At 46.2% G+C, this 23,092-nt stretch overlaps 4 protein-coding genes across 6 annotated transcripts; 1 reads left to right on the plus strand and 3 right to left on the minus strand.

Annotated features, from left to right (window-relative positions):
* Window positions 1-4,273: 4,273 nt before the first annotated feature.
* socs9 (suppressor of cytokine signaling 9) lies at window positions 4,274-6,834 on the minus strand. 2 transcript variants are annotated; one of them, XM_067245866.1, is made up of 2 exons: window positions 6,720-6,834; window positions 4,274-6,330 (listed from the first exon to the last, which is right to left on the minus strand). In XM_067245866.1, the coding sequence occupies exon 2, from the start codon at window positions 6,181-6,183 to the stop codon at window positions 4,519-4,521; it is 1,665 nt and encodes a 554-aa protein (XP_067101967.1). In that variant the 5' UTR covers window positions 6,184-6,330; window positions 6,720-6,834; the 3' UTR covers window positions 4,274-4,518. The 2 variants fall into 2 exon arrangements, with proteins under 2 accessions (XP_067101967.1, XP_067101968.1); XM_067245867.1 differs by having other exon boundaries at window positions 6,635-6,834.
* Window positions 6,835-7,021: 187 nt separating this feature from the next.
* On the minus strand, window positions 7,022-16,587 carry LOC136951467 (protein Smaug homolog 2). The gene is made up of 13 exons (XM_067245864.1): window positions 16,028-16,587; window positions 14,417-14,939; window positions 13,788-14,264; window positions 13,408-13,650; window positions 13,178-13,287; window positions 12,365-12,451; window positions 11,991-12,267; window positions 11,787-11,872; window positions 11,321-11,445; window positions 10,909-11,107; window positions 10,372-10,498; window positions 10,168-10,251; window positions 7,022-10,002 (listed from the first exon to the last, which is right to left on the minus strand). The coding sequence occupies exons 2-13, from the start codon at window positions 14,610-14,612 to the stop codon at window positions 9,974-9,976; spliced, it is 2,040 nt and encodes a 679-aa protein (XP_067101965.1). The 5' UTR covers window positions 14,613-14,939; window positions 16,028-16,587; the 3' UTR covers window positions 7,022-9,973.
* Window positions 16,588-17,127: 540 nt separating this feature from the next.
* gmfg (glia maturation factor, gamma) lies at window positions 17,128-18,766 on the plus strand. 2 transcript variants are annotated; one of them, XM_067246740.1, is made up of 7 exons: window positions 17,128-17,229; window positions 17,633-17,729; window positions 17,897-17,946; window positions 18,048-18,097; window positions 18,182-18,264; window positions 18,412-18,485; window positions 18,613-18,766. In XM_067246740.1, exons 1-7 carry the CDS (start codon window positions 17,227-17,229, stop codon window positions 18,682-18,684), a joined length of 429 nt encoding a protein of 142 aa, XP_067102841.1. In that variant the 5' UTR covers window positions 17,128-17,226; the 3' UTR covers window positions 18,685-18,766. The 2 variants fall into 2 exon arrangements, with proteins under 2 accessions (XP_067102841.1, XP_067102842.1); XM_067246741.1 differs by having other exon boundaries at window positions 17,149-17,229; window positions 17,845-17,946.
* Window positions 18,767-18,923: 157 nt separating this feature from the next.
* paf1 (PAF1 homolog, Paf1/RNA polymerase II complex component) lies at window positions 18,924-22,930 on the minus strand. Its single transcript, XM_067246739.1, has 14 exons — window positions 22,725-22,930; window positions 22,454-22,483; window positions 22,206-22,298; window positions 21,989-22,110; window positions 21,826-21,892; window positions 21,616-21,717; window positions 21,400-21,505; window positions 21,205-21,273; window positions 20,864-20,967; window positions 20,646-20,762; window positions 20,371-20,499; window positions 20,110-20,215; window positions 19,937-20,018; window positions 18,924-19,820 (listed from the first exon to the last, which is right to left on the minus strand). The coding sequence occupies exons 1-14, from the start codon at window positions 22,769-22,771 to the stop codon at window positions 19,393-19,395; spliced, it is 1,602 nt and encodes a 533-aa protein (XP_067102840.1). The 5' UTR covers window positions 22,772-22,930; the 3' UTR covers window positions 18,924-19,392.
* Between the last annotated feature and the right edge of the window lie 162 nt (window positions 22,931-23,092).

A 23,092-nucleotide genomic window follows, 5' to 3' on the forward strand; every position in this document is an offset into this window, starting at 1 on the left:
CAACTGCGAGATTCACTGATAACAAAACAAGGAGACTTGAAGGTTAAATACTTCCCCTCGCCTCTATCCTCCCCGTTTCTAATTATCGAGCGAGAGGGTGAGAGAGCAATGCTGGTGATTGTGGCTGCCTGGTTGCTACAGCAGGAGTTAAATCTGCTCTGTCGGTTATAATAATGAAAGTAACCAAAGCCACAGGCCTTTCTTTGTACACAGTGCATGTAGACGTCGGCTCCTGCTGTGGAGCTCTCTGTACCACGTGTCCATTTCACTAATGACACTCTTTGTAAAGGTATTCAAGCCATCTTAATTTCCCCATCACTGAACAAGACGTAGCAATCATTGGACTTGTTGACTATCGGTAGATGCGTATGGATTGCACTCTGATGTGGAGACAAGATTTTTTTATCAAAGCTCTATTATATTATAGCTCAACCGAAGCAAATGTGTATATGTATACAGCAAGGACTGTATGACTTTAGTAACTGCCGATCCACACCTTTTACACCATTCACACCATTTTTTTCTTTGTATTTTGACTGCTACAATTAAATCTGAGGATTCAAAGAGTTTGAAAAAACTAAGGTATCCACGGACCTTACATTATTGTTATGTTATTTTAATGAAATTTAAAAGCAATAACAAAAAAGAATCCACCCCAAAATCAGTTTTTGTTGTCCTTTAGAACATCTAATTGTCGCCATCATCCCTTATGGTACAGGAGTAGTCGTCGAACACACATCCAGCTGGGTCTGTTTACAAACTGTGGCTGATAGATAAGCTGCTACTTGTTGGATACATTTCCAGGTTATATCCAGCGTTCTTTGCTCTGGCTTTCCATCATATGATTTGTGTCATCCACTGACACTATGTGATAGCTTGCACAAACTCCTATTGTGCCAGGAAGCACCAGTCACTGCTGGGAGAGTGTGTGTGTGTGTGTGTGTGGGGGGGGGGGGGGCTGTCATGAAGATATGTCACAGGCACAGTCACACAAATGCAAAGAAAAATAATGGGACATAGGATTTATTTTGTGGCGATACACGTTTGTACCAAACCCGAAGAATGCATTGTATAAAAAAAGCTGCACAAGTACTTTAACCAAAGACTTGCTTGCAGGGAAACTGCTCTACTAAAGTAGTTACTGATAATAAAGGTTTAACATTTAAAATAGGTTCCAGTAAGATGAAAGTTAGACATTTGTCAGTACCTGGCTTTGATTAATAAGCTTTGTTGATGGCCAAGACAATATCCACAAGATCATGTATGAATTTCAAAGTGCATAGAAGCTTCAGAACTCTTGAGTTAATGTTGAATTTCAGTGGGATTCATTAAGCAACAAAAAAGTGTGTATCCTCAATCTGCAGATCTTCCTGTTTATTGTGATGTGTTCCTCTTCAATGTGTGCAGGTTCTCCTGTATAGCCGTATGCGGACGGCACGAAACTAGAAACTGTTTCATTCTCCCTCCCCTGAATTCATGTCCTAGATACATGAAAAATCTGATGGAATTCCTGTTCAGAAAATACACACACACACACACACACACACACACACCACTACCTCCATGTGAAATTCCACCATACACATGTCATTTGAGGCAGATCTACGGTATATAAGAAGATGAGCATTTTCAGAGCTGTTTGGTTGATTATAACCAACAGATGATTTGGGAAGTATTGTCCTCAGGTGTTGTGAAGGTTCCAAGCCCATTCTCCACCCTGTGATGTTCCTTTCTAAAGATTAGGCTCAGAAGAAAATCGTCTTCCTCAATGGAAGAGGGGAAGAAGGGGACCGAACAGATACAAAAACACTAAGTATGTGTGGCCAATCAGCTTTCTACCTTGCTTGTGCCTGATGTCCCTCAGGGCACGTTGAACCAGGCGCGGTTAAGTCCTCCTTCTCCCCCAGCGCCTGTAATACCTGCATGATGAGAGCCAGAGCGCTGGCAGCTGCAGCAGTCACGCTCCTCTCCCACTCCCCTTCCTCACCCCCCACCTCACCACCAACCCAGCCTAGCTCTCCCTGGCTCTCACACGCACGCACACACACACACACGCACGCACGCATATAGATTTCCAGCGTGAAGCTCTTTGGAGCCACCTACTGCATCCCTCATTGAACGGCACAGTTCTTTACAGCCACACACAGAAAGGAGAGTGCAGTCGGTGGAGGAGTAGATGACAACATCGGATCAGACCCTGAACAGACGACGGCAGATGTCTTTGGAGTCTGGTGTTCCTGTGTCCATGGTGGCAAAGCACATCCACAGGAACCCACAGAACATTAAGTGAATCATTTCCTCACTCAAACCATCATGCACGGACCCTTATTCAAAATTCGATATCTATTTTCTAAGCAGAACCCTCTCAAGCCCATTCAGTAAAAGCACTATCTGGTCTACTAATAGAGAAGAAAGGACTACCGTTGGATGTTTGTGATCTAAAAGGATATACTGCAAAACACAGCACACACTGTAATCAACAACCACCCACTCAGTGACCAAGACCGCTGAACAATGACAGAACATCTCAAGGTGGATCAAGGTGGGTGTGCAGGTCAAGATTGAGCTGGCAGTGTAAAGTAAAGGCACACGAAACAACCCCCTTCTCAAATGTCATTGCGTGTTTAGAGGAGCTGTGTCTACAACCAGGTAAATATTACAAATATCCCTCAGGTGTGACAAACAAGAGCTATATTATCTGTTTCTCTCAGCTGTGTTTGCACAATCGAGCCAGAAGCAGGGACCAGGAACAGATGCTGGAATGAGAACAGCAGCACGACTCCCATTCAGAAGGAGAGAATGGCGGAGAGATGAGTGAGGTGAGAGATCCTTCATGACAGGTACTGTGGTAATTCACTGTGAAGCCTGAAGGAGTCTGGGCCTGCCATGTGGAAAATGTCCGGACAGCACAGTAATAGCTGGACATCTTGAATAGCAAGGTATTACGTAAAAGGCAACATAAGGTCAGAACCCAACATCCATTGTGATAAGGGTTGAATCATCTCACAACCTCTTTGTAACCTCACACTAAATTCATGGAAATGTGTGCCTAAGAATGCTTCGTAGGTTAGATGTCTCTCTGGCAAAGTAACAGCTTTTACAAAGACATTGAATAATACATGATTACTTCTGATGCAATGCATTTTGAATGCAGCCTTAGGTGCTTACATGGTATTGCTCTTAAACTGGGGTGACTTTCTTTGAGGTGAAAGCTTGAAGAAAAAAAACAGAGGAAAAAAAACAGTTGTGTCTATAACACAATTCTTCTCACCATGACATGAATGTTTTGGAATGAATCAAATTACCTATCAATCTGAAACAAAGTGCAGACCATCCTCCACCCTTCTCATTAAATTGACATGGCTGTCCACTGTGATTATTGCTTTGGTGCACACACCAATTACTGCAGAGACAGCTCTTTGTGTGTTTTCATTAATACCAAATTGTTGTTGGCACAGTGGCAGTTGTCTGTTCCAGTGCATAGGTAAATCAGGCAATTAATCCATGAATAGGTCCTAGATAACCAATAAAATGGAAGTCACTCTTGCATGAAATTTGTTGACCCTCTATGTTTTGTTTGGGTCATTTACACAATATTAATTTCTCTAATTTATCAAGGGCCAGTGTCTGTTCAAATATGCTAATATACTTCCTGTCTGTCACTTTACAGGCAAGCTTTGGAATGTAATTTCCCTGCATTTTATTTTAGTTTGAGGATAGGGAATATGGAATCCAGTGGTGTTTACACAGCTTCGAAATGGATTCAATGGAAGTTTGGTGACAGAAAGGGCAAACACAAAACATTTCAAACAGGTCATCATTTGCCAGTCTTATAATGGTCATGACAAACCAGACATAAATTCACTTAATTTTGATCTTAGTAGTTTTAGGTAGACACTGGACATGCTTAGATCCCCATCATATTGGGGTAGCAATCGTAGGCTGTTCTAGATTAAGAGGTAAGGTAGTCTATAGGCGTTTATTTGTCAATCCCCTTGATTCTTACACAGGCTCAATGAAAGGATCAGAAGATCAATTTTCCAAAGCTACCTAGATCCACTTCCTCTCTTCAGAGTCAGGATAGAACTGCACTCAGCTGGTGTGTAACCTTCTCAGCACCAAGCTGATGAACAGCTCGATGCGGGAGGATTTTTCCACTGAATGCCCTTCCTGTCATGTAATAAATCCAATTTACAAGTCTTCCTCTCATCTACATGATGTAAGATATATCTGTGAAAAACATAAACCTGCTGTTAGACACACATTGTTTTTGTTAGAATGAGTTTAATGTGATAAGGTTTGCCGTCTAGTTGAGTTAACATTATCCACATAGATAAAAACTGGTTTAAGACATATAAAGCAAAAAAAACAAATAAATAACGTAGGTACAATGCCGTGGAGTTTAATGGAAAAGAGGGTGAAGCCAGTCCACTCAGAGTCCAGCGAGAAAGGCTAGCTTCCCCTAACACGTCAGTACGTTCCTGTCGTGGTCCATGGCCTCCAGTACCGGCCCGTCCTCTATTCCCAGCAGGTGTCCATCCTCCGTACGCGCACCCTCTGTTTGTAGTGGTACTCCTTCAGGTGCTTCTTCAGGGCGTTGGGGATGGGCAACACGTTGATGCCGTCGTACGTGGTCCGGCTGCTGGTGACTGCTCGGCAGATGTGCTGCAGGCTGAAAGGCTGGCTCCGGTGGATGGGGTTGGACAGCAGGGGCTCGAAGAACATGCAGGAGTTGGGGTCCTTGTAGTGCTCCAGCAGGCCCGTGACGGTGGGGGCGTGGAACACGCTGGGGTCGTGCACGTCGAAGCTGAAGTTGTGGTTCCACTGCTCGATGCGGGCGTGCAGAGAGCGACCGTAGCGGCGGAAGCTGACGGAGAAGAGGTAGTCCTCCTGGGCGGAGTCCCGGAGGAGGAAGGTGCCCTCGGGTTTGCCCTCCAGGAGAGTCTCCGCCTCGTAGCGGTCCATCACGCCCCAGTAGCAGGGCAGGTTGGTGATCTGCAGCAGGTCCGGCACCAGACAGTGGATGTAGTCGATCTGAGTGTGGATCCGATAGCCGTCCTGGACTTTGGGACTCTCGGTCGGAGGGTGGGCAGCTCTGGCGGGCAGGCTGCTCGTCGCGACCTCCGGGTCAACCAAGGGGACGGGGACCACGTCGCAGGCAGGGGTGGAGGCCGAGACGGAGGCGGAGACGGAGGCGGAGACGGAGGCGGCAGCCGAGGCTGAGGAGGAGGCCACCACCTCGTCCAGAGTGTCCAGGCAACTCTGCAGGAGGAGCTGGTGCTGCTGGTGCTGCCTCTGGAGCAGCAGCTGCTGCTGCTGGTGAACGGTGGCCCGCTCATCCCCAGCCAGCTCGTTCATACCGTGAGCCAGCTTGGGGCCCAGTTTGTACAGAGGATTGATCTGGGCCGTCACCTCGAAGGTGTGGATCTCTGCGTTGGGCGGTGGCTCCACGCCCTGCTCGATGCTAATGCGCCTGCGCTCTCGCAGCCTGTCGTCCACGTCCTCCACCGCGGCGGCCATGTTGGAGGTGGAGGGGCTGCTGACCACCTGTGTGTCCAGGAGAGGAGGCTGGGAGATGGGAGCCGTGTGCTGCTTGATCAGGTACCACTTCTGGGCCAGTTCGGAGTCCGCGGGGAACGGGCAGTCATCCAGCATGAGCTCACTGAGGTGGATCTTGCGGCGCGATGAGGCGGCGGAGGGCGTGAGGACCTGTGGGATGGCTGACACACTGTGGGTCTTTATGGGGAAACACTGCCCCATGGCATCTTGGATTTTTTGACGGAGAGTGCGACCGCCACCCGCCCCCCTGCCTTCAGCCTCGCCAGCTAGTGGCAGCTCAGTGACCTGGCCATTTGTCCCCTGTCTCGACCGGACAGTCCCTCTGTCCTGTCCCATGGAGTTAGAGGGGTCCAAGCTCTGCCACCTCGTTCCCTCCCTCAGGGGCGAGGAGGAGCAACGATCCCTCGACTCCAGACCGTTCAGTAGCTCTCCATACTCAAAGCCGTCACTGACAGGGCGCTCAACAGTTGGCTCGTGGGATGTCAGGCCTTTTTTCTTACCCCGTCCTCCCTTCCGCCCCCCTCCAGCATCCCGTCTCTCCTCAGACCGGCTCTGTCTCACCTTGGGACGGGCACCCCGTTCCCTGTCTTTTCCACGGTCACCTGACTCTTTCAGTAATGACATAACTGTTTAGTGTGGAGGTGAAGTGATTCACTCAGTTTACAGAGAATAAGCTGGTTTGCTCCCAAAGGCAAGTATCCCGTTCAGTCTTTCAGCAGGGGTTACGGGGCAATGCATAGCATTATGGTCCCTGCATTTCTTAATCAAGTACTTGAGGCAAAAAAACAACAAAAAAACAGTTAGATTAAAAACAGTAATTGTCATCGAATTTAATTCTTGAGATATTAAGCGTCTAGAAAGAGTACATTTACACTTTTTTGGTAAAGCTAACTAATCAAAGACTCTTTGGGGTCGTATGTTTCACTAGTTTTATTGATGATGCACAACTTGTTATCAATTTAATTCTGGTCATCATTAATCTCTTAGCCAACATTTAGATGATTCCCAGATAATCTACTTCATACTGAGTATAAAAATCGGGAAGTAAACATTAGCTAATCTCTAGCTAGCTAACCTGTTTCGGCTGCTAGCCTGCTGTTGTGTTGACTTTTCCCGCTGTGTTGTTACTGTATTTCAATGTAACTCCTTTGAGTACCTACCTTTAAGCTAATTGAGTATGTCCACTTGAATATATAACTAAATATGAACAGATTTGACTAATTTGCTTTCAACTCCTCTTCGTCTATGCTATTGTATTGTGTTCGCTTGCTAGCAAGTTGGTTAAAATCAGGAAGAGGAAGTACAAGAATACGTTTTCATAATAAAAGTTCATATAAAGTAAAAGTCAAATTTCCTTGACTAGTCTGAATTTTTTGTATAGTAGATTCAGTCCCCAGATTAAAATTGTGAATACGTGTATTATATGTTTATGAACATGACCACAAAGAAACATGAGTTGAGTAGCAAAAAAAAAAATTTACTCTTTATTTGGACTGTCTATCTGAGCAAAGCTGAAGTTCAGATCATTCAAACATAAAATGTGTGACAGTAAAAAAGTAGTTTTTAAGCATGGGATGCAAAATGTTCATTCATAAAACATTAGAAAAACGTTTTGGGGGTGGGGCATTAGTATTAAATATAAATTTTACAAGACAGAGATGCAACAAAGTATACAACTGACTGCTTATTGACTATGCCAGGCAGGAACATGAACACCATCTGAAGGTCCAGGACAAAGAGTCTTAATATGTACTGAATGACACACAAGCTATGTACCTCATAACTCTGCTTGGCAAGAAAATATTACCCCAAACTTGTGAAGTGTATTTTCAAACCCAATTCACACATCACTGGAATGTAAACATACGGTAAACATATTCCTTGGCCTGTTGTTAGTGTTGAGTTATACTCATAATCACATATATCACAGCTCAGACTGGAAATGTCATTGCCCACCACTCTTCAATAGACTATGAAGCTCCCAGAGTCTATTTTGCAGGCTTAAAGAACCCTGTCCTACACATTGGTAGCCTCCAACCTGTATAATCATTTCAGGTACGCTATACTATGGTACATAGACCAATCAAATTAGACTCTGAGCCATGTAACATGTACGTACTGTACAGTGTTGGCCCAACCAATTTCACACAATAGCTTAGATAAGAGAAAATTGACTAACTATATCTGAAATATGTAGATGTTTTCCCACCAAATATACTCATCTCTCTTTGTGGACAAGAAATCTGATGAAGTCATCAAGTCAGACATGTCCTAGAGCCAGCTCTGAGGATAACTGTGACTAGAAAACGACTCAGCTCAGTACCCAAGCAGAGACAGAAGAAGCAGGGGCTGTGCCTCTCAGGCTAAACGCCTCGCTTTATCAGCAACTGGCATCTGACAGTTGAAACCACAAGGCCAAGCAAGATCAAACTTCTCGTTACTCCACAACTCCAGGAAGGCAGACGGCACGTGCCCCACATGGGTGTCCGTCTGACTTATATACGGAGTCATGATCGCAACGTAGATAAGACTCGTGGTAGCAGGCATCAGTCAATCTCTACCCAGCCAGCCAAGTACTTTATGCATTACACATATAAAGAGATGAAATATTCAAATGAGTAATCTGATTTTCAGACATCACATTACACAAGGGCATGCCCACGCCAGAAGTAAACAGTGCTCATTGGGAGGCATCAACATTGAACATCAGTCACATCACTTTTGCCTTCTCCATTTGATGACATCGAGCACCATCACGAGCACTCAATTCTGTCCTCTTCTGACCATAAGCAATATCAGAACTCAAATCTTGTGGGGGAAAAACATGCATTTCAAGAAGAAGAAAAAAGCAGAAGTTGTTTATCAGGGGAGCGTATAAAGAATAAGAGTGGAAAAGACGTTGGTAAATAACCATGTTTACTAAACAAGTAGAACAGTCATGGCTCTGTGGAAATAAAAATGAATATGGAGATCCCTGCCTTAAGACACAGACGATCCATGAGATAAGACCATATACGCACATGCACCTCTCCCCTGCCACATTCAAACACAGAGGCTGGCACACAATCTTGGATTCAACACTGATACCACATGATAATGTTGGGGCTGAAGGATATCCAAGCGCCTTCCAAAAAAAGTAAAAGTAAAAATATATGATTCATCAAATCTCCACACTGGCCGTTCGGAAGAGAGGTGGGTACTGGTTCATTCTGAACAAGACTTGAGCCTCATTTGCATTTTCCAGAGCCAATCATAACAGTGCCTCAGGGTAGAAAGGGATTTCATTAAGGTTTCTTACCCAGCGTTAACAGTGAGGTAAAGAGCAACGCTCCCTGAAAAATAAGTACTTGAAAACAGACACAACACCTGCCCTTTCCTCAATATTTTTCTTTTTTCACAAATGCAATTTAACTTCAGCTCCCACAGTACAAACCTCCCCAGCCCTGCTGCAACCCTGTAAGGATTGCTCAGCGCTTAGCTTGCAAATGAGATTCATCATCATTTGTGTAGTACAGCACAAAATTTCAATGCAGACTGGTTGCGGCTGGCATATTTTCCTTCTTCGAAACTGACATTGTTTTAACAAATACCGCATTTACCTTTACATATATGACTCTGGCATCAGAATTCGCACAGACCCCTTCTCTTTGGCCTTGTTACGATAGGGTGGGACACAGTCGTTTTTTTTTTACCCATATGAAGAGTTTATCCACTCTGCTGCAGGAGTGGGATGAGCCAGGATATTAAGTCTGTCAATGTGTCAGGGCCTTCCTTGCTAAATAGTGTACATGTACATGACACGCAGGGCCTGGCTACAGGCTGACCATATGTATGTGTGTGTGTTTGTTTGTGTGTGTGTGAATGCGCAGTGCCCACAAATAGGGGGCAGCGTGCAGAAGTGCCTTGCTCCAGGTCATGAGACTGTCTGGATACAGTATATGGGGTGTGAAGCTTGGCTCTCAGTGTTCCTGGACAGCAGCCTTGCTCCAAGGCAGTGTCGTTACCCTTTGTATTTTCTAGCTACTGGGAGGAAGAGGGGAGAAACTTGGGGGTAGACGCCCCTTAAGACAGCACCAATCCTCCATATTCCTCTCAGAACCCTGCTCATCTTAATGTCACAGTCCTGCAGAAGACACTGAGCAGTTTTGTACAACTAACCTCTCATCTCTCCTGTAATATAATAGTAATCTGTATTCCATTTATAATAAACTTAGTTAAGTATAATAAAGTAGAAAAATATCAGAGAACATATACACAGTTAGTTTTGTCGTTTTTGTAGTGACCATTTCGCTTTGTTGTTTTCTGAAGCATATACTTTGTGCTGGGCTACAAGGAGCTGAACAGACTTCTGTTGGAGTGAACCGGCGACTTTGTTTAAACTTTTTTTTTCCAACACTTGTTTCTTGACTTGTTTTCATATTGTTGATGTTCGGTCCATTCCATCTAGAAAAACAGGAGATTGGTATTTCAAATGACATAGATAAAGCAAGGAGACAACAACATAATATTACAATATAATATCGACACAGGAGACGGTCAGTTGTGTTGAGTTGCTGTGAGCTTTGTGCTGTGCCTGAGGGTTACCCAGACACAGTGCCGGTCCCTTACCCCCTAAGGCATGCTCTGTCATACTGAGGCACAGTGACTCCAGCGTAGGGTTGATCTCCAGGTCGGACCCTGGACCTTGAAATTCTGAGGGAGAGAAGGGACAATCACATCAACCTGTTATGCTGCTCAAGGGAGAGGGAGGTTGGGGCAGAGTGTGTAGGTTGGGGGGTATGCGTGAGGCCATGGAGATGGCAGGGAAGCTACCTTGCTGCTGGAACAGGAGCATGGTTTGAGGGGAGGTGTGGACAGGGAGCGAGTGGGTCCGCTGCACGGAGCTGCGACTCTGGCTTGGCATGCTGTTGCTGCCCCCGGGGTTGGCGAACCACAGGTTCTAGAAAGAAAACATGAGCGTCCAATAAAAACACGCCATTCAATCTCTGTATTCTACACTGTTTTCTCCTGCGGGGACAAACGGACGATGTCTCCGGTTATTATGATGATTCATCTAAAAATGATATGCCAACCCTTTGAGTTTTACATTGATTAAAGTGTCAGGGACTTTTATAATGCCTCATTCGCCTGTCAAAAAATTAATTTTAACCAAGAAAGGAGAAGACTCCTAAGGCACAAACTCTTGTAGATCTGTCCTTTCCACAGATGGGAACAGGCTAACTAGCTCAAACTTGATTCAACAAACACTTTTCTTTCGTAAGAACATTTTGGTTTTCCACTTCTGAGCACGACTTTGGTTTTCCCCGACAGTGTTTCTATACGGCTTTTGGCACGGCCACGAGCACTGACCTGTCTGCCTTGGCCCCCCAGAGCAGGGCTGGTGAGGGTATGGCGGGGGGAGGCCCCCCCGATGCCACCTGGACTCAAGATCCCCATGCCTCTAGTCGGGAGCCCGCGTGGCGGCATGGTAAACTGCCTCTGTCCCCGGCGCCCCAGACCCCCACTCACAGAGCCTGCTGTGGGGAGGGAGTTGGACCCATACGCCCAGCTGGAAGAGGACACACACACGTGACATCAGGCACACGTGCACAGTCCTCATTCTAGGAGGAGGTAGAGGCAGCCACACCTCCTGAGCTCACCGAAGGAAACATTTCGGCGCCTTGAATGAAATATGTGCTGTTTTCATATGAACAGAAGTAGGGAGAACAAAGAGAGAGAAAGATCCATCAAAAGGGGAACGAGAGAACAACAGGAGTCTCACCCTTTCTGTCGGTAGACAGGCATGTCCAGCATGGTCTGCATGGCCTTCCGGGGAAACAAGCGGAGCAGCTTAAGAACCTGCTGCTTCCACGAGACCAGCCTCTTCCTCTGGGTCTCTGTGAACGCCTGAGAGAGAGACGGCGAGAGAGAGACAGCGAGAGAGAGACAGAAATGACAGGAGCAAAGATAAGAGAGTGCAGCAGGGAAGCAGGAATCAGTACTTCAAACAGCAATGCAGTCAAAGGCATCAAGCAGCGCGTATAACTCCACCGCTAAGGGGAAGTTATACATTTGTAAATACTTAGAAAAGGCTTCCTGCAAACAACCGGATCACTACGTCCTCCTGAAGCCAAATGGATTACCCCCCCCATGTGAAGGTGCCATTCGAATTTAGACAACGCCACATAAAATACGTCCAAAAAGGTGTGCGCTTCCATCCAGGAATAGATGCGTTCCCAGGCTCTCACCTCGTGTGTCAGACACTTCTCGATGAGCTGCAGGTAACAGCTGATGTTCTCCTCATCCGGCCGCGACACCAGCAGCTGAGTGCACACTGCAACACACACACACACACGGTAGTTCATATCACACACACACACACCATGGTACAAGGGACAAGAAAACAAGAACATGCAGGACCTCCTCGAAATGAAACTGTATCCCCATCTCACCTTTACCCATGACGCGCGTAAACTGGCCAGCAATGTCGCCGTCTGATATGGGTGCGGTGGAGGACTCCCCGTCACAGGCAGGGGGGTTGTGGGGCTGGAAGGCCTCCGAGGAGAGCTCCTTGTCCTCCCCAGGCTTGGAGTGCTCGGGGGCGGAGTCGCCGGGCTCGCTGAGGTCCCTGTGCGCGGCGCCGGCAGGGCAGCAGGATTTGATGGGCGTGATGATGATCTGCTGCAGCTCCTGGAGGGCGTTACGCAGGTTTCCACCTTCCAAGATGTCCTGTCAAGAAGGAAATTGCGTTTTTTTATTTTTTTACTGGAATAACATTGCAAATTCAGAGAGGTTTTGAAATTGAAAAGCTCTCTGTAAGTGATACCTTCTCTAAAGACTTGAGGACACTCTGCCGCTCTCGCAGTTTCTGGATGCTCAAGGCGATCTTGTGACGTGCTCCCTTGGTCACATTCTGAAAAGGCAAGAGGGAAAAGATGGAGAGAGCAGTCATTTCAATGGGGAACACATAACATCCTTCCCGTCGCTAAATAACCATCCAAATAACCACCAGTCTCATTCTAGCCGTGGAGCAGAGCCCAAATCATTGTGTTTATCTGTCAGGACAGCTCTATATAAACTGGGGGCTGCATTGCTTAACTTCACGCTTCACTGGCTTTGATGTCGGGCGCTGTTGAACAGCTCCCTGTGCAGGAGTCAGTTGGCTGAGCGGTGAGGGAATCGGGCTAGTAATCCGAAGGTTGCCAGTTCGATTCCCGGTCATGCCGACTGACGTTGTGTCCTTGGGCAAGGCACTTCACCCTACTTGCCTCGGGGAAATGTCCCCGTACTTACTGTAAGTCGCTCTGGATAAGAGCGTCTGCTAAATTACTAAATGTAAATGTGTTGAACAGCTCCCTGTGCTGTTGAACAGCTCCCTGTGCTGTTGAACAGCTCCCTGTGCTGTTGAACAGCTCCCTGTGCTGTTGAACAGCTCCCTGTGCTGTTGAACAGCTGCCTGTGCTGTTGAACAGCTCCCTGTGCTGTTGAACAGCTGCCTGTGCTGTTGAACAGCTCCCTGTGCTGTTGAACAGCTGCCTGTGCTGTTGAACAGCTCCCTGTGCTGTTGAACAGCTCCCTGTGCTGTTGAACAGCTCCCTGTGCTGTTGAACAGCTCTCTGTGCTGGACTGGAGGACAAACCTGTGACTCCAGGTGGTGCTCTGTAAGAATCATCATCTCCTCATACGTCATCTGAGAGAAAAGTGCTGCGTATTTGTGAAGACGGAGACTCTTCAGCCACGTGGGAACATCTAAGACAACAACAAAAAAACGAGGGAAGACGTCACACTCTGAGCCACGCTCGCCGTCGGCGGCAGGTGGCTTTTTACCGCGGGGGAAACATCGACAAAGCCTCGGGATGAACTCTCGACCTTTCATGCCACTGCCGTCCTCCTGGAAGGTGTTGCGTGCAGAGCCCTGGTCCTCCGTCTGCTCGCTGCCTGACGAGGCCACGCTGCTCTGGGGGGAGAGGGGCGCGTGGTCCGTGGGTAAGTAGGCCTGGCGCCCCCCCAGGTCGTCCTGGCTCAGCCACTCCGACCCACACGCCTGGGGGCTGGAGGGGATCAGCGACATCGACCTCTTCAGAGGGCTGGGCTGCATCTGCCCCCCCAGGCCTGGCGACAGAACACAATCACAGCATTTTCAGAAAGGCCACACAACAAACGTTTCAACCAAGATAGTTTGCGTGCTAATTCTGACCACGCGGCTCCAATGTCACCTCTCTCTGTTTGTCCCCGCTGGGCTGACTGACCTGCGCTGTTGCTGTTGATGGGAGAAGGCATCCCGCCAGGGAACGACATGTGTCCGTTCTGTCCTGCTGGGGAGGTGCTGGAGGAGGGGGGCTTCTCGTGCCAGGCATGGCCAGGATCCATGGCCTCAGCGGAGCTGGGCCACTCATCTGAGCCCTGGCGAGGGTGGTAGGGGGCGGAGGGCGGCCTGGAGGCGGGCGCGTAGCCACTGGAGAGGTGCTCCTCCAGGTGGTTGAGCCACATGGCCAGAGAGGTCCGGTCATCGAGGGTGGTGGCGGGGTGGATGAGGGCGTAGGATAGCAGCTGTCGGCTCTCCTCCACAAACAGGCTGCTTTCGATGGTGTGGCTCAGCACCTTCTGCAGCAGCTTCATGTATTCACACTTGGCCTCGCTGTTGCGGGGCTGGAGCAGGGGCAGGTGGGATAGCAGCAGGGACACTGCCTTCTCTTTGGGCTCCTGGTGCCATTGGCTAACAATGGCTGTGCAGAGAAGAGATCGACAGGAGAAGAAAGACAACGAATTGAAATACATTGCTTACGCGTGTGCTTTGGAGTGAGCGAAATGTGGTCAATATCGTTAATACATGATCACAAGTGTGTAGATTATGATGAGAGTGTAGTCCCCCAGCTACCTGCGTTGTTGGCCTCGGCCTCCAGGATGTGGATCTCAGTGCAGTCTGCCAGCCAGTGCTCCAGGCAGATATGCAGGAAGCGGGCCTGGGTGCGGGACACCCTCTTGAGCAGGGACAACAGCGCCACCGTCTGCTCGCACTCATTCCAGCCCTTGAACCAGTCAGTCAGGATGCCCACCTGGTCTCGGAACATCATGGCGTGTTCCCTTGGGAACAGGGACGGGAATGTGTGGGTGGGGCCGGTGGGTATGGGGAGGACTGCAGTATCACAAACTGTTGCAGTCTGGCTCCGCTCAGTGGCGGCGGTACAGGAACAGTCCTAGGATCCCCTCACAGCGAAGCGGGGGGGCCCTCACATGGTTCAGCTGCAGCAGAGGCTCCTGGTGAGGGGTGGTGCAGATACAACTAGGACAGGGTTCAGTGCAGTTTGGATGAGAACTGTGTATGTCCAATCGAGCTGGTGGTGTCTCAGACAGGAGGCAGAGGCTCTCTCCTGAGTATCTGCACCTGCATCTTCCCAACCCTACCAAATCGACAGGGACACGGTTAGGTCAGGGTACAGGTTAAGATTAATTGCGCACTGAGGACTGTCAAATCTTTCTCAATGCAAATACACTGATACACATGTTCAGCTTTAATTGGTAGCTTAGAAATGCCACAGCCCGGCATTTCTATGCTCAACATTACTGCATATTATGGAGTTTACTTGTTTACATTTACATTTTACACTCCATAAACATAACATTTTACACTGCATAAACATAACAAACAGCAGGTTATATTATCAAACATTGTGTTTAAGTTGGTTCTGCAAAGCAACAGCCAATTCATTTGCAAGCGGACTTGAAAAACTATCATGTTGTTCTATGCTCTAATTGTGTCTAATTCACTGAAAATAATGCCTGGGTCGCTGAATGATAACGTTTTTCAGAGTTTAAAACCAAGATCAATCAGTGATATGAGCATGAATGGAGCATATACATGTGACCGTTGTTTTATAATACACATACTATGGTCCAGCAAACTAGCATCCATGTCCTTTATTTAGCTCAGCTAACGCTAATCATAATGCAGAGATAATCAGCTTCATGGTGCAAAAGTGGAGCACAATAACGCCAGCATCATCACTTCCGATGAAAGCTGGCTCCAAATGATTATTCCCAATAATTTATATACTGGCTAGGTAGCTAACAATTATATTGTGGTTTAACGGCATTTACAGTCTAGATTAATATTTCGGAATGTGTTGGAAAAAAGATATCTGTTGATTTGGCTGTGAATGACACGTAGCTTGCCAGCCACTAAAATAGCTAATGTGGCTGCCTCTGACAGCGTTAGTTTCTTGTAGCAAACTAAGCTTTCTTGTCGGTGTTAGCAAGCCAGTTAAGAAGCCGGTTTTGCTTGTCTAGATTCATCAACGTCTACATTCACACTGATTTAACAAGCTAAACAAACCAGAACACAGTCTGGTAACTGAAAGCTAGCAGATTTACCCTATAACACACGACTTAGCATTAGTGTTTGCATAGTAACGTTATCTAAATGTGATTAACTTGGGACTTGTTTTGATAATAAATAGCACGAATCTAACTAGCATAATTAGGCCCTTACCGACTTGATGTTTTTCCACCGTGTAATGGGTGAGAGTGAATCGGGATTGGTATTGTTTTCCGTTCCGACGTTGCTGCTGGAATGTCCCTCTCTTTCTCGTCTCGGACGAAGCTAACGGGCTAGCAAAGTAACGACGAGAAACAATGTAGATCTCACGGTACAAAGGTCCTACTTGTTATTTAGCCAACACGCTAGGTAATTTAGCACGAAATGTATGACGTTGAATAAATATATATAACATACGGTAGCTATAGTCGTTTGTTTGTTTACGTATGTGGATTGCACTTGTCAGCTAGCCTAGCTGTTGGCTAATTGATTAGCTAGTTAGCAACTAGCAGCGCTAGCTAATCTCTCGCTTGCTAGCTAGCAAGAATTTCCTAGAGTAATGTTAGCTAGCTTGCTAGCTATAATGCAAAACAACTCAAACAAAGCGCAGATTTCGATCCGATGCTAGCGGTATATTAGTTTCCTTTACAATAAGGACATGTAATGATTTCAGACGTAACACAATGCATCTATATACAAATTCTTTCCACACACAAAAAATGGAGCGCAGCGCCGCTAGCCTGGAGAAATTTACTTCGTTCGGTCTGATTTGACGCAAGACGTGGGCCACTAGCGTGGGGTTGCCAGGTTGTCTCACACCCTCCATAAAGGTGTCTAAACACTGATCCATAACAGTTTTAAATAACAAATTCAAATTCGAACAGTAAAATTCAGATACCAAAAATTCGAACCAAAGAAATTCTATCATCAAAAATAATATTTTAATATCTGAAGCTTGATTTTTTTTATAGAATTTTTGGGATCTGAACTTTACTGTTCGAATTTGAGCAACCTGAATTTCAGAAACTTAAATTTTAGGATGAGATTTTTTTTAAACATTTAAATAAATGTTTACATTTTGAAGAGGTGAATTCAAAACCAAACAAATTCGGTGTTGTTTAAATTTCAACATTAAATATTCAATGCCTTAAAACACGTCACAGACTTGCTTCAATACATCTTGGCTTTATGAAAAAAGGGAGGGTCAGTGAGGAATGCTCTATTTTCCTCAGAGTGAGTGCCCTCCCCCTGTATGAAAAGGGAGGTTCTTGTGACACAGGCAGCATCCTCTCACTAGCTGGTGGTAGAGAAGGAACTACCTAAACAAGAAAATCTCACTGAAGACCGGAAAGCATAACAGGACCTTTTCCAGAATGGTATGGAAGACTGCTTACTTGTATGATTAGGCTCTTCCACAAATGTGTATTTGGAATGGTGATGTGCCCCAGGTTTAAAGTAAATTACTTTTTTTTAAATATATATATATTACTCTGTTTGTCTATGCTACCCATGTCCACCATCCCCCATATTGCTTAACAGGAAGCTGCACAGTCTCATGATGCAAGAAAGCACTTCCTGGCCTAAATCTGTCACTTTAAAATGTTTGTAATGGGTTGAAATTCATGCATGGCAAAACCTGCACATCATAGTTAAGATTCCTTTGCACTCTCCCTCTTTCTCTTTTTGGTGCATGTGTAGGCTTGTGCATGTTATTTGACCAAATAGACATGTTTTAATCAGAAACGCCAACACCTTACTGAAGTAAATCTTATGTTTTAGTCGAGCTCCCTTGTTGTGTGTGAGGTGGACGAGAGCCTGAAAGCAAAACTGAAGAAGTTCAGATTCCGAAAAGAGACCAATAATGCAGCCATACTGAGTGAGTGCTGACTCATCATATTCACTTCTTCTTAACTAAGTGTACATAATATAACACATGCAGTATCTTCAAGACTAACCTTATTAACTAACCCTAACACATGTTCTATGGGTAGTGCATGTGGACATACATTATGCAAATACCTTCTACAATCTTGTATCTCCCAGTGAAGATTGACATGGAGAAACAGCTTGTAATCCTGGAGGAAGAATATGAGGCAAGTCTTTCAATTATAAGACCTGAGTGTCTTAAGCCAGATTCACTTAGAACGTATTTATACGTATCAGGTAACCTTAGGTCATTTCCCTCCTATTTCAGGACATAACCCTGGATGACTTGAGGAATGAACTTCCAGAACGTCAGCCTCGATATCCTCATCATTCTCAATTTCAGTTTTACACAACTTGTATTAGAGGTCATTCACTGATTCAAATTCCTTAACTGTGAGCAACATTTATAGTCTACAGCTACAAGTATATCCATTCAGATGGCAGAGTGTCCTATCCTCTGTGTTTCATATTCTCAAGTCCAGTTGGTGAGTCTTTTTTCAATGAGGGAACCGTCCTGTTCCTATTCAGAATTGTGTGGATAGGCAATAATGATCCCTCAAAGAAACACAGTAATTAATCCTAATGGTAGACCGTTTTGTCATCCTGATTTACTGGCTTGATAATATCAACAGGATGCAAGCCTGAACAGCAAATGATGTATGCAGGCAGTAAAAATCAACTGGTCCAAGCAGCCGAGCTCACAAAGGTGATGGGTTTGGTTATCTCTAGTGTGGGTTATCTCTAGTGTGGGCTTAAAACTAAAAGGCTCATCATGTCAGACATCTTACTAAACAGTGTTTCCATCTGACCTATGAACTGTACTTTGTCAATAGGTTTTCGAAACACGGAACATCGATGATTTGTCAGAGGAATGGCTGAAAGACAAGCTGTCTTTCTTTCGTTGAAGAGTTTTCCCCTTGTTCTTGAATGCATCGATACAACTTAATAAATGTCAGACAAGTCAGGTCCATTTCAGTCATTTATTATGAATTGCTTTACATAACACCACTACAACCTACTCATGAAGAGCATTTCAACCAACACTTTCTAATCCCATATCCCTTTTCTATAAGCATTCCATCTGTGGTCCATACACATCAAGGGCACTTTGCTTTGAAGAAAAAAAGGGTTTACAAAAGACACATTTTATAAAATCAGCAACTACAATTTATTTACAAAGTCTACATGTTCATAATTGACATGTCCATTGATGTATTCACTATCTGCAAAAAAATTACATAAAAGCCTATAAAATGCAACACTGCATTATAACATAGCGCTGCATTTTATTGTCCATTTTCAAAGACATAATGCAACCCTCTAATGGTGAGAGGACATGGAAACAAACTGAAATTCAACAGGGTTAGGCATGAGATCCCAACAGAAAAAAAACTTGTGTACAGATTTGAACCATACACTAAACTACAGTGTACAAGTAGTGCATCCCCTCTGTCAAGCAGACAGGCATCATCAACGAGACAGAGATTCTGTTCCCAGACTGTGCCGTTTAAAAAGGGACGAGCCGGATATATTACATTTGTGGCTCTGAGAAATCGCCCGTCTGGAGCATAGGGATGAGACGTGGGATGAGTACTGGTACCGGTCCGGCGGCCCTATTCACTGTCGCTGCCATCACTGGAGTCTGAGCCCTGCTCGCTGCCACTTCCGCTCTGAGCCCCGCCCCCAGAGTGAGGGCTGCCGCTGGCGCTGCTGTGGGCGGGAGTCGCACTGCCGCTCCTCCTCCGCCCCCTCTCCCCTTCGTCCTCGCTCCCGCTGCCCTCCTCGCCGCTGCTGCGCGCGCCGCCCTTGGCCTCATTGTCCTCGCTGTCGTCGTCGCTGCCAAAGATCTCCTCTTCGTCCCTCATCTCCCGTGTCCTCTCCTCGCCGCTCTCGCTGCCGCTGGCGCTGGTCTTCCTCCTCCGCTTGGCTCCCTCCCCCTCCTCCTCGTCCCTGCGCTCCGCCGGCGCCTCCTCCTCCTCTCGCTCAGACTCGCTCTCCGAGTTGTCTCCTTCGCTGTCACTGCCTTTCTCCTTCTCGTCACCTGTGGAAGAGGACAGAGATGAGCACGCGCGGGTTGCAGAGTCGGAGCAGGGGGTTCACACAAACGTAAGTGGAGATGAACGAATGTACGAGACAGAGCTGAGAGGAGACACGGACCCGAGTCCTGCAGGTCTTTATCCAGATCCAGGTCCTCCTCGTCCTCTGGCTCGTGGTTCTCCAGCTGGGCCTTGCGGGCATCCTGAAGTGGACAGGGATGAATCAGTACCACTCCTGCTGAGGCTCGTCAGCAGACACGAGTCACGGTGAGACGACATGATACGCGGCCTTACCTGGGCTTCCAGCTCCTTCTCGTTCATGTCTCTGTGCTTGCACACCAGCACAGCGTTTGTGGTGGACTGGGCTCCAGCCTTGGCCCTTCTCTTGCTCAGACGCACTCTGAAAAACCACGTGTCGACAAGAGTGAATAACTACGAAACTAAACCGATAACAGTGAATCGTGCTCACCGCTGAGGGAAAAAATGTCACACTTCAACTGTCTCCGTGTAAAACTGAGCTAGGTCACAGTCAGCTCCGTGCCTGGCCTTGCTTACCTCGTCTCCAGCTCGTTGTAGTAGACTCCATCCCCATCTCTGAAGATGAAGAAATAGTTCTCCTCGTAGCCCTTGCTGGCCTTGTTCTTCACGTTCCAGTTGTACTCCCTGGCTATCTTGTAGTCATACCTTTTCACAAAGAAAACCCACTCAAACTTAGAAGCAGATATTTGCATAAGTGGACATTGCCTGTCCAGAAAGATAACCTGTTGGTAAAAAGAGTGTTTCCCTATAAAAAGGTGACTTTGCCCCTCAATTTCAGAAGGCGCACTTACAGGTCTTCAGGCATGTAGTCCAATTCTTCGTCCACATCTCTCTTGCGCTTGCGAAGTGTTTCTTCGTTTGGCAGGAAGTAGGCCACAAACTGATTTCCTTCCTCGTCCATCATACCTCTGCACAGTAGTTAAGTAAAAAAAACAAAAAAAACATCAACATCTTAACAGCCGGACACTGACCCACACCACTCGTGGAGATGTAAATAGGCCCAACACACCTAATCATGGCTTGTGACATCATGTCCACACCAGCAGGTCCGGCCATGTCTTTGGGTGCAGGATCCGAGTCAAAGATGACTTGGGCACATGGGTTGATCCACATCTAGTGAGTAGAGCACAACAAATACACATGCTTACTGTCAGGTTCATTATACAGCAAGACTGACACACTGATCTTACAGCAGCCAATAAGTTCCATATATTTCATATGGCAGCTCACATGCCCAATAGGACCCATCAAATATATGTTTTGGCCCTTCACCATCCTCTGTGTTAAACTGTGAGCCGTCAAAACAATTAGTAACAAACAGAATCCAATCACTGGGACTTGATTGCTAACCTTAAAGTCAGGGAACACTGGAAGCACCTCAACAGGAGTGACTCTGGGTTTACTGTAGTGCTGGGTGACCTGAAGACAAAACCACAACACATCCTTAAATCCTAATGTTTGCCAACTCAACTCTGTGAGGAAAGGTTGAAGACACGCAGTCAGCCACGAGGGTTCAGTGCACCGTTGCAGAACGGCTGAGCTTACCGATTTTTGTGCATCCTCAAATGTCTTCTCAATGGCAGAAATCTGGCTGTCCCTATCCTTATAGATTTCCTCCTCGGTGAACTGCTGTTTGACGGACACTCCAATCCTGAATAGTGATGACATACGCAATATGAACCAAATGGAGCAAGCACACAGTACGTATGGTTTATGGACAGGGGATCAGGGGAGTAATCACAATGATGGGATGAAACTTACTTGACTTCCACTTTCTCATTGGAGACTCCGTATCTGTTGAACTCTGTGGAGATGTACTCCGTTTTCCTCATCCATGGGACTACCTTGGCATGCTGCTGGGATCTAAAAGGGACAGAAAGGAGATGTTCAGTGACACAAAAACACGGTTAACAAAGTCCTTCCAAATGAAGGTTGAACTATGTCACATAGATGACTAAATTTGAGTTTAACCGTTTGGAGCTTGATGGAGCCTGAATGTCCTCCTCCAGTAGTTTCTCGTCAGCTGGATCTAAGAGAACTAGAAAAGATAAGAAAATGAGTCTGAATTTTACACATTAGTATCAATGACAAAAAGACACATTGAGAGGGTTGAGGTCATGGTTGATGGACTTACTGCTGGGGTCAATACGGTAGGTGTCTGGGTTGATTAGGTCAATGGTGACTCCAAGGTCTGGCTCTGTCAGCAGTTCATGTTTGTGCTGCTTTTCTAACGAGGTGGCCTTATACTGCACAAACCTGTGTGCCACCAGACACACAAAGCCATCCAGCCACATAAGAGTCATTGGTATTACAGTTGAATGGAGGAAATTTGAGTGAAACCTGACATTTACCTGTGCTGGTCAAAGGGGTATGTGATGAATTTAGGGTCGAATGGGATGTCAGGTAAGCTGTTGCAGTACTTAACCCGACAGACGACTCCAGATCTTAAAGATAAATTCAAAAACGAGCAGTACAATCAACATTAGGAGCATTTAATTATCCTCCAGTTGGTAGGATGTAATGTAAACAAAATATTCTCTCTAGAAAATGAGATACCACGATGTCTATCAAAGAACAGATCTGATATAAACAAACTTACCTTTCTGGGACCGTTCTATGAGAGGAACTCCTGGACAGAAGGAAAGATCAATCCACAGTGAAGATTTCCAGAAACGTCTGACAACAACTCATGAATGTATACTATCTAGACAACACCTGCAAGTTGACTTAATGCAACCCAACCAGCTAGCTAATCCAGAAAGGCATTAGGTTACCTACCTATCTTAGTTAGTTAGAAAAGTGAAGCTAAAGTCACGTTGGCAGACCAGCTAGAGCTAAATACACTGACGGCTGAACAGCTAACAACTTACCTGTGACCGTCTTCTCGCTGAGCTTGTGTCTGAATAGTTGGAGCCATGATCCTCACAGAAAGACCGCAACTATTACTAGTGTACTATAAATCTTGACTACGATTAACACTCCTTACATATACAAACACTAGGCTCGATAACGAGAAATGTTTAGCTAGTTTACTGTCTTCTGCTTTGCGTTTGCGCTCTTTTTTCAGCTCGTTCCTCCTTAGTCGTCTCTACAGGACCCTTGATGGTTCTAGTTGGCTTGTAGAGTTGCCTGTATATAAATAGACGGGGATTTCAACGATTCAAGATCAGCTTTTCAGGATTTGTTATGGTTGATTACAGTGGGCATTACTAATCCAACCTGATCCTAGATCCGTGCT

Source organism: Osmerus mordax, chromosome 11, assembly GCF_038355195.1.
Source record: "Osmerus mordax isolate fOsmMor3 chromosome 11, fOsmMor3.pri, whole genome shotgun sequence".
NCBI classification, from domain to species: Eukaryota; Metazoa; Chordata; class Actinopteri; order Osmeriformes; family Osmeridae; genus Osmerus; species Osmerus mordax.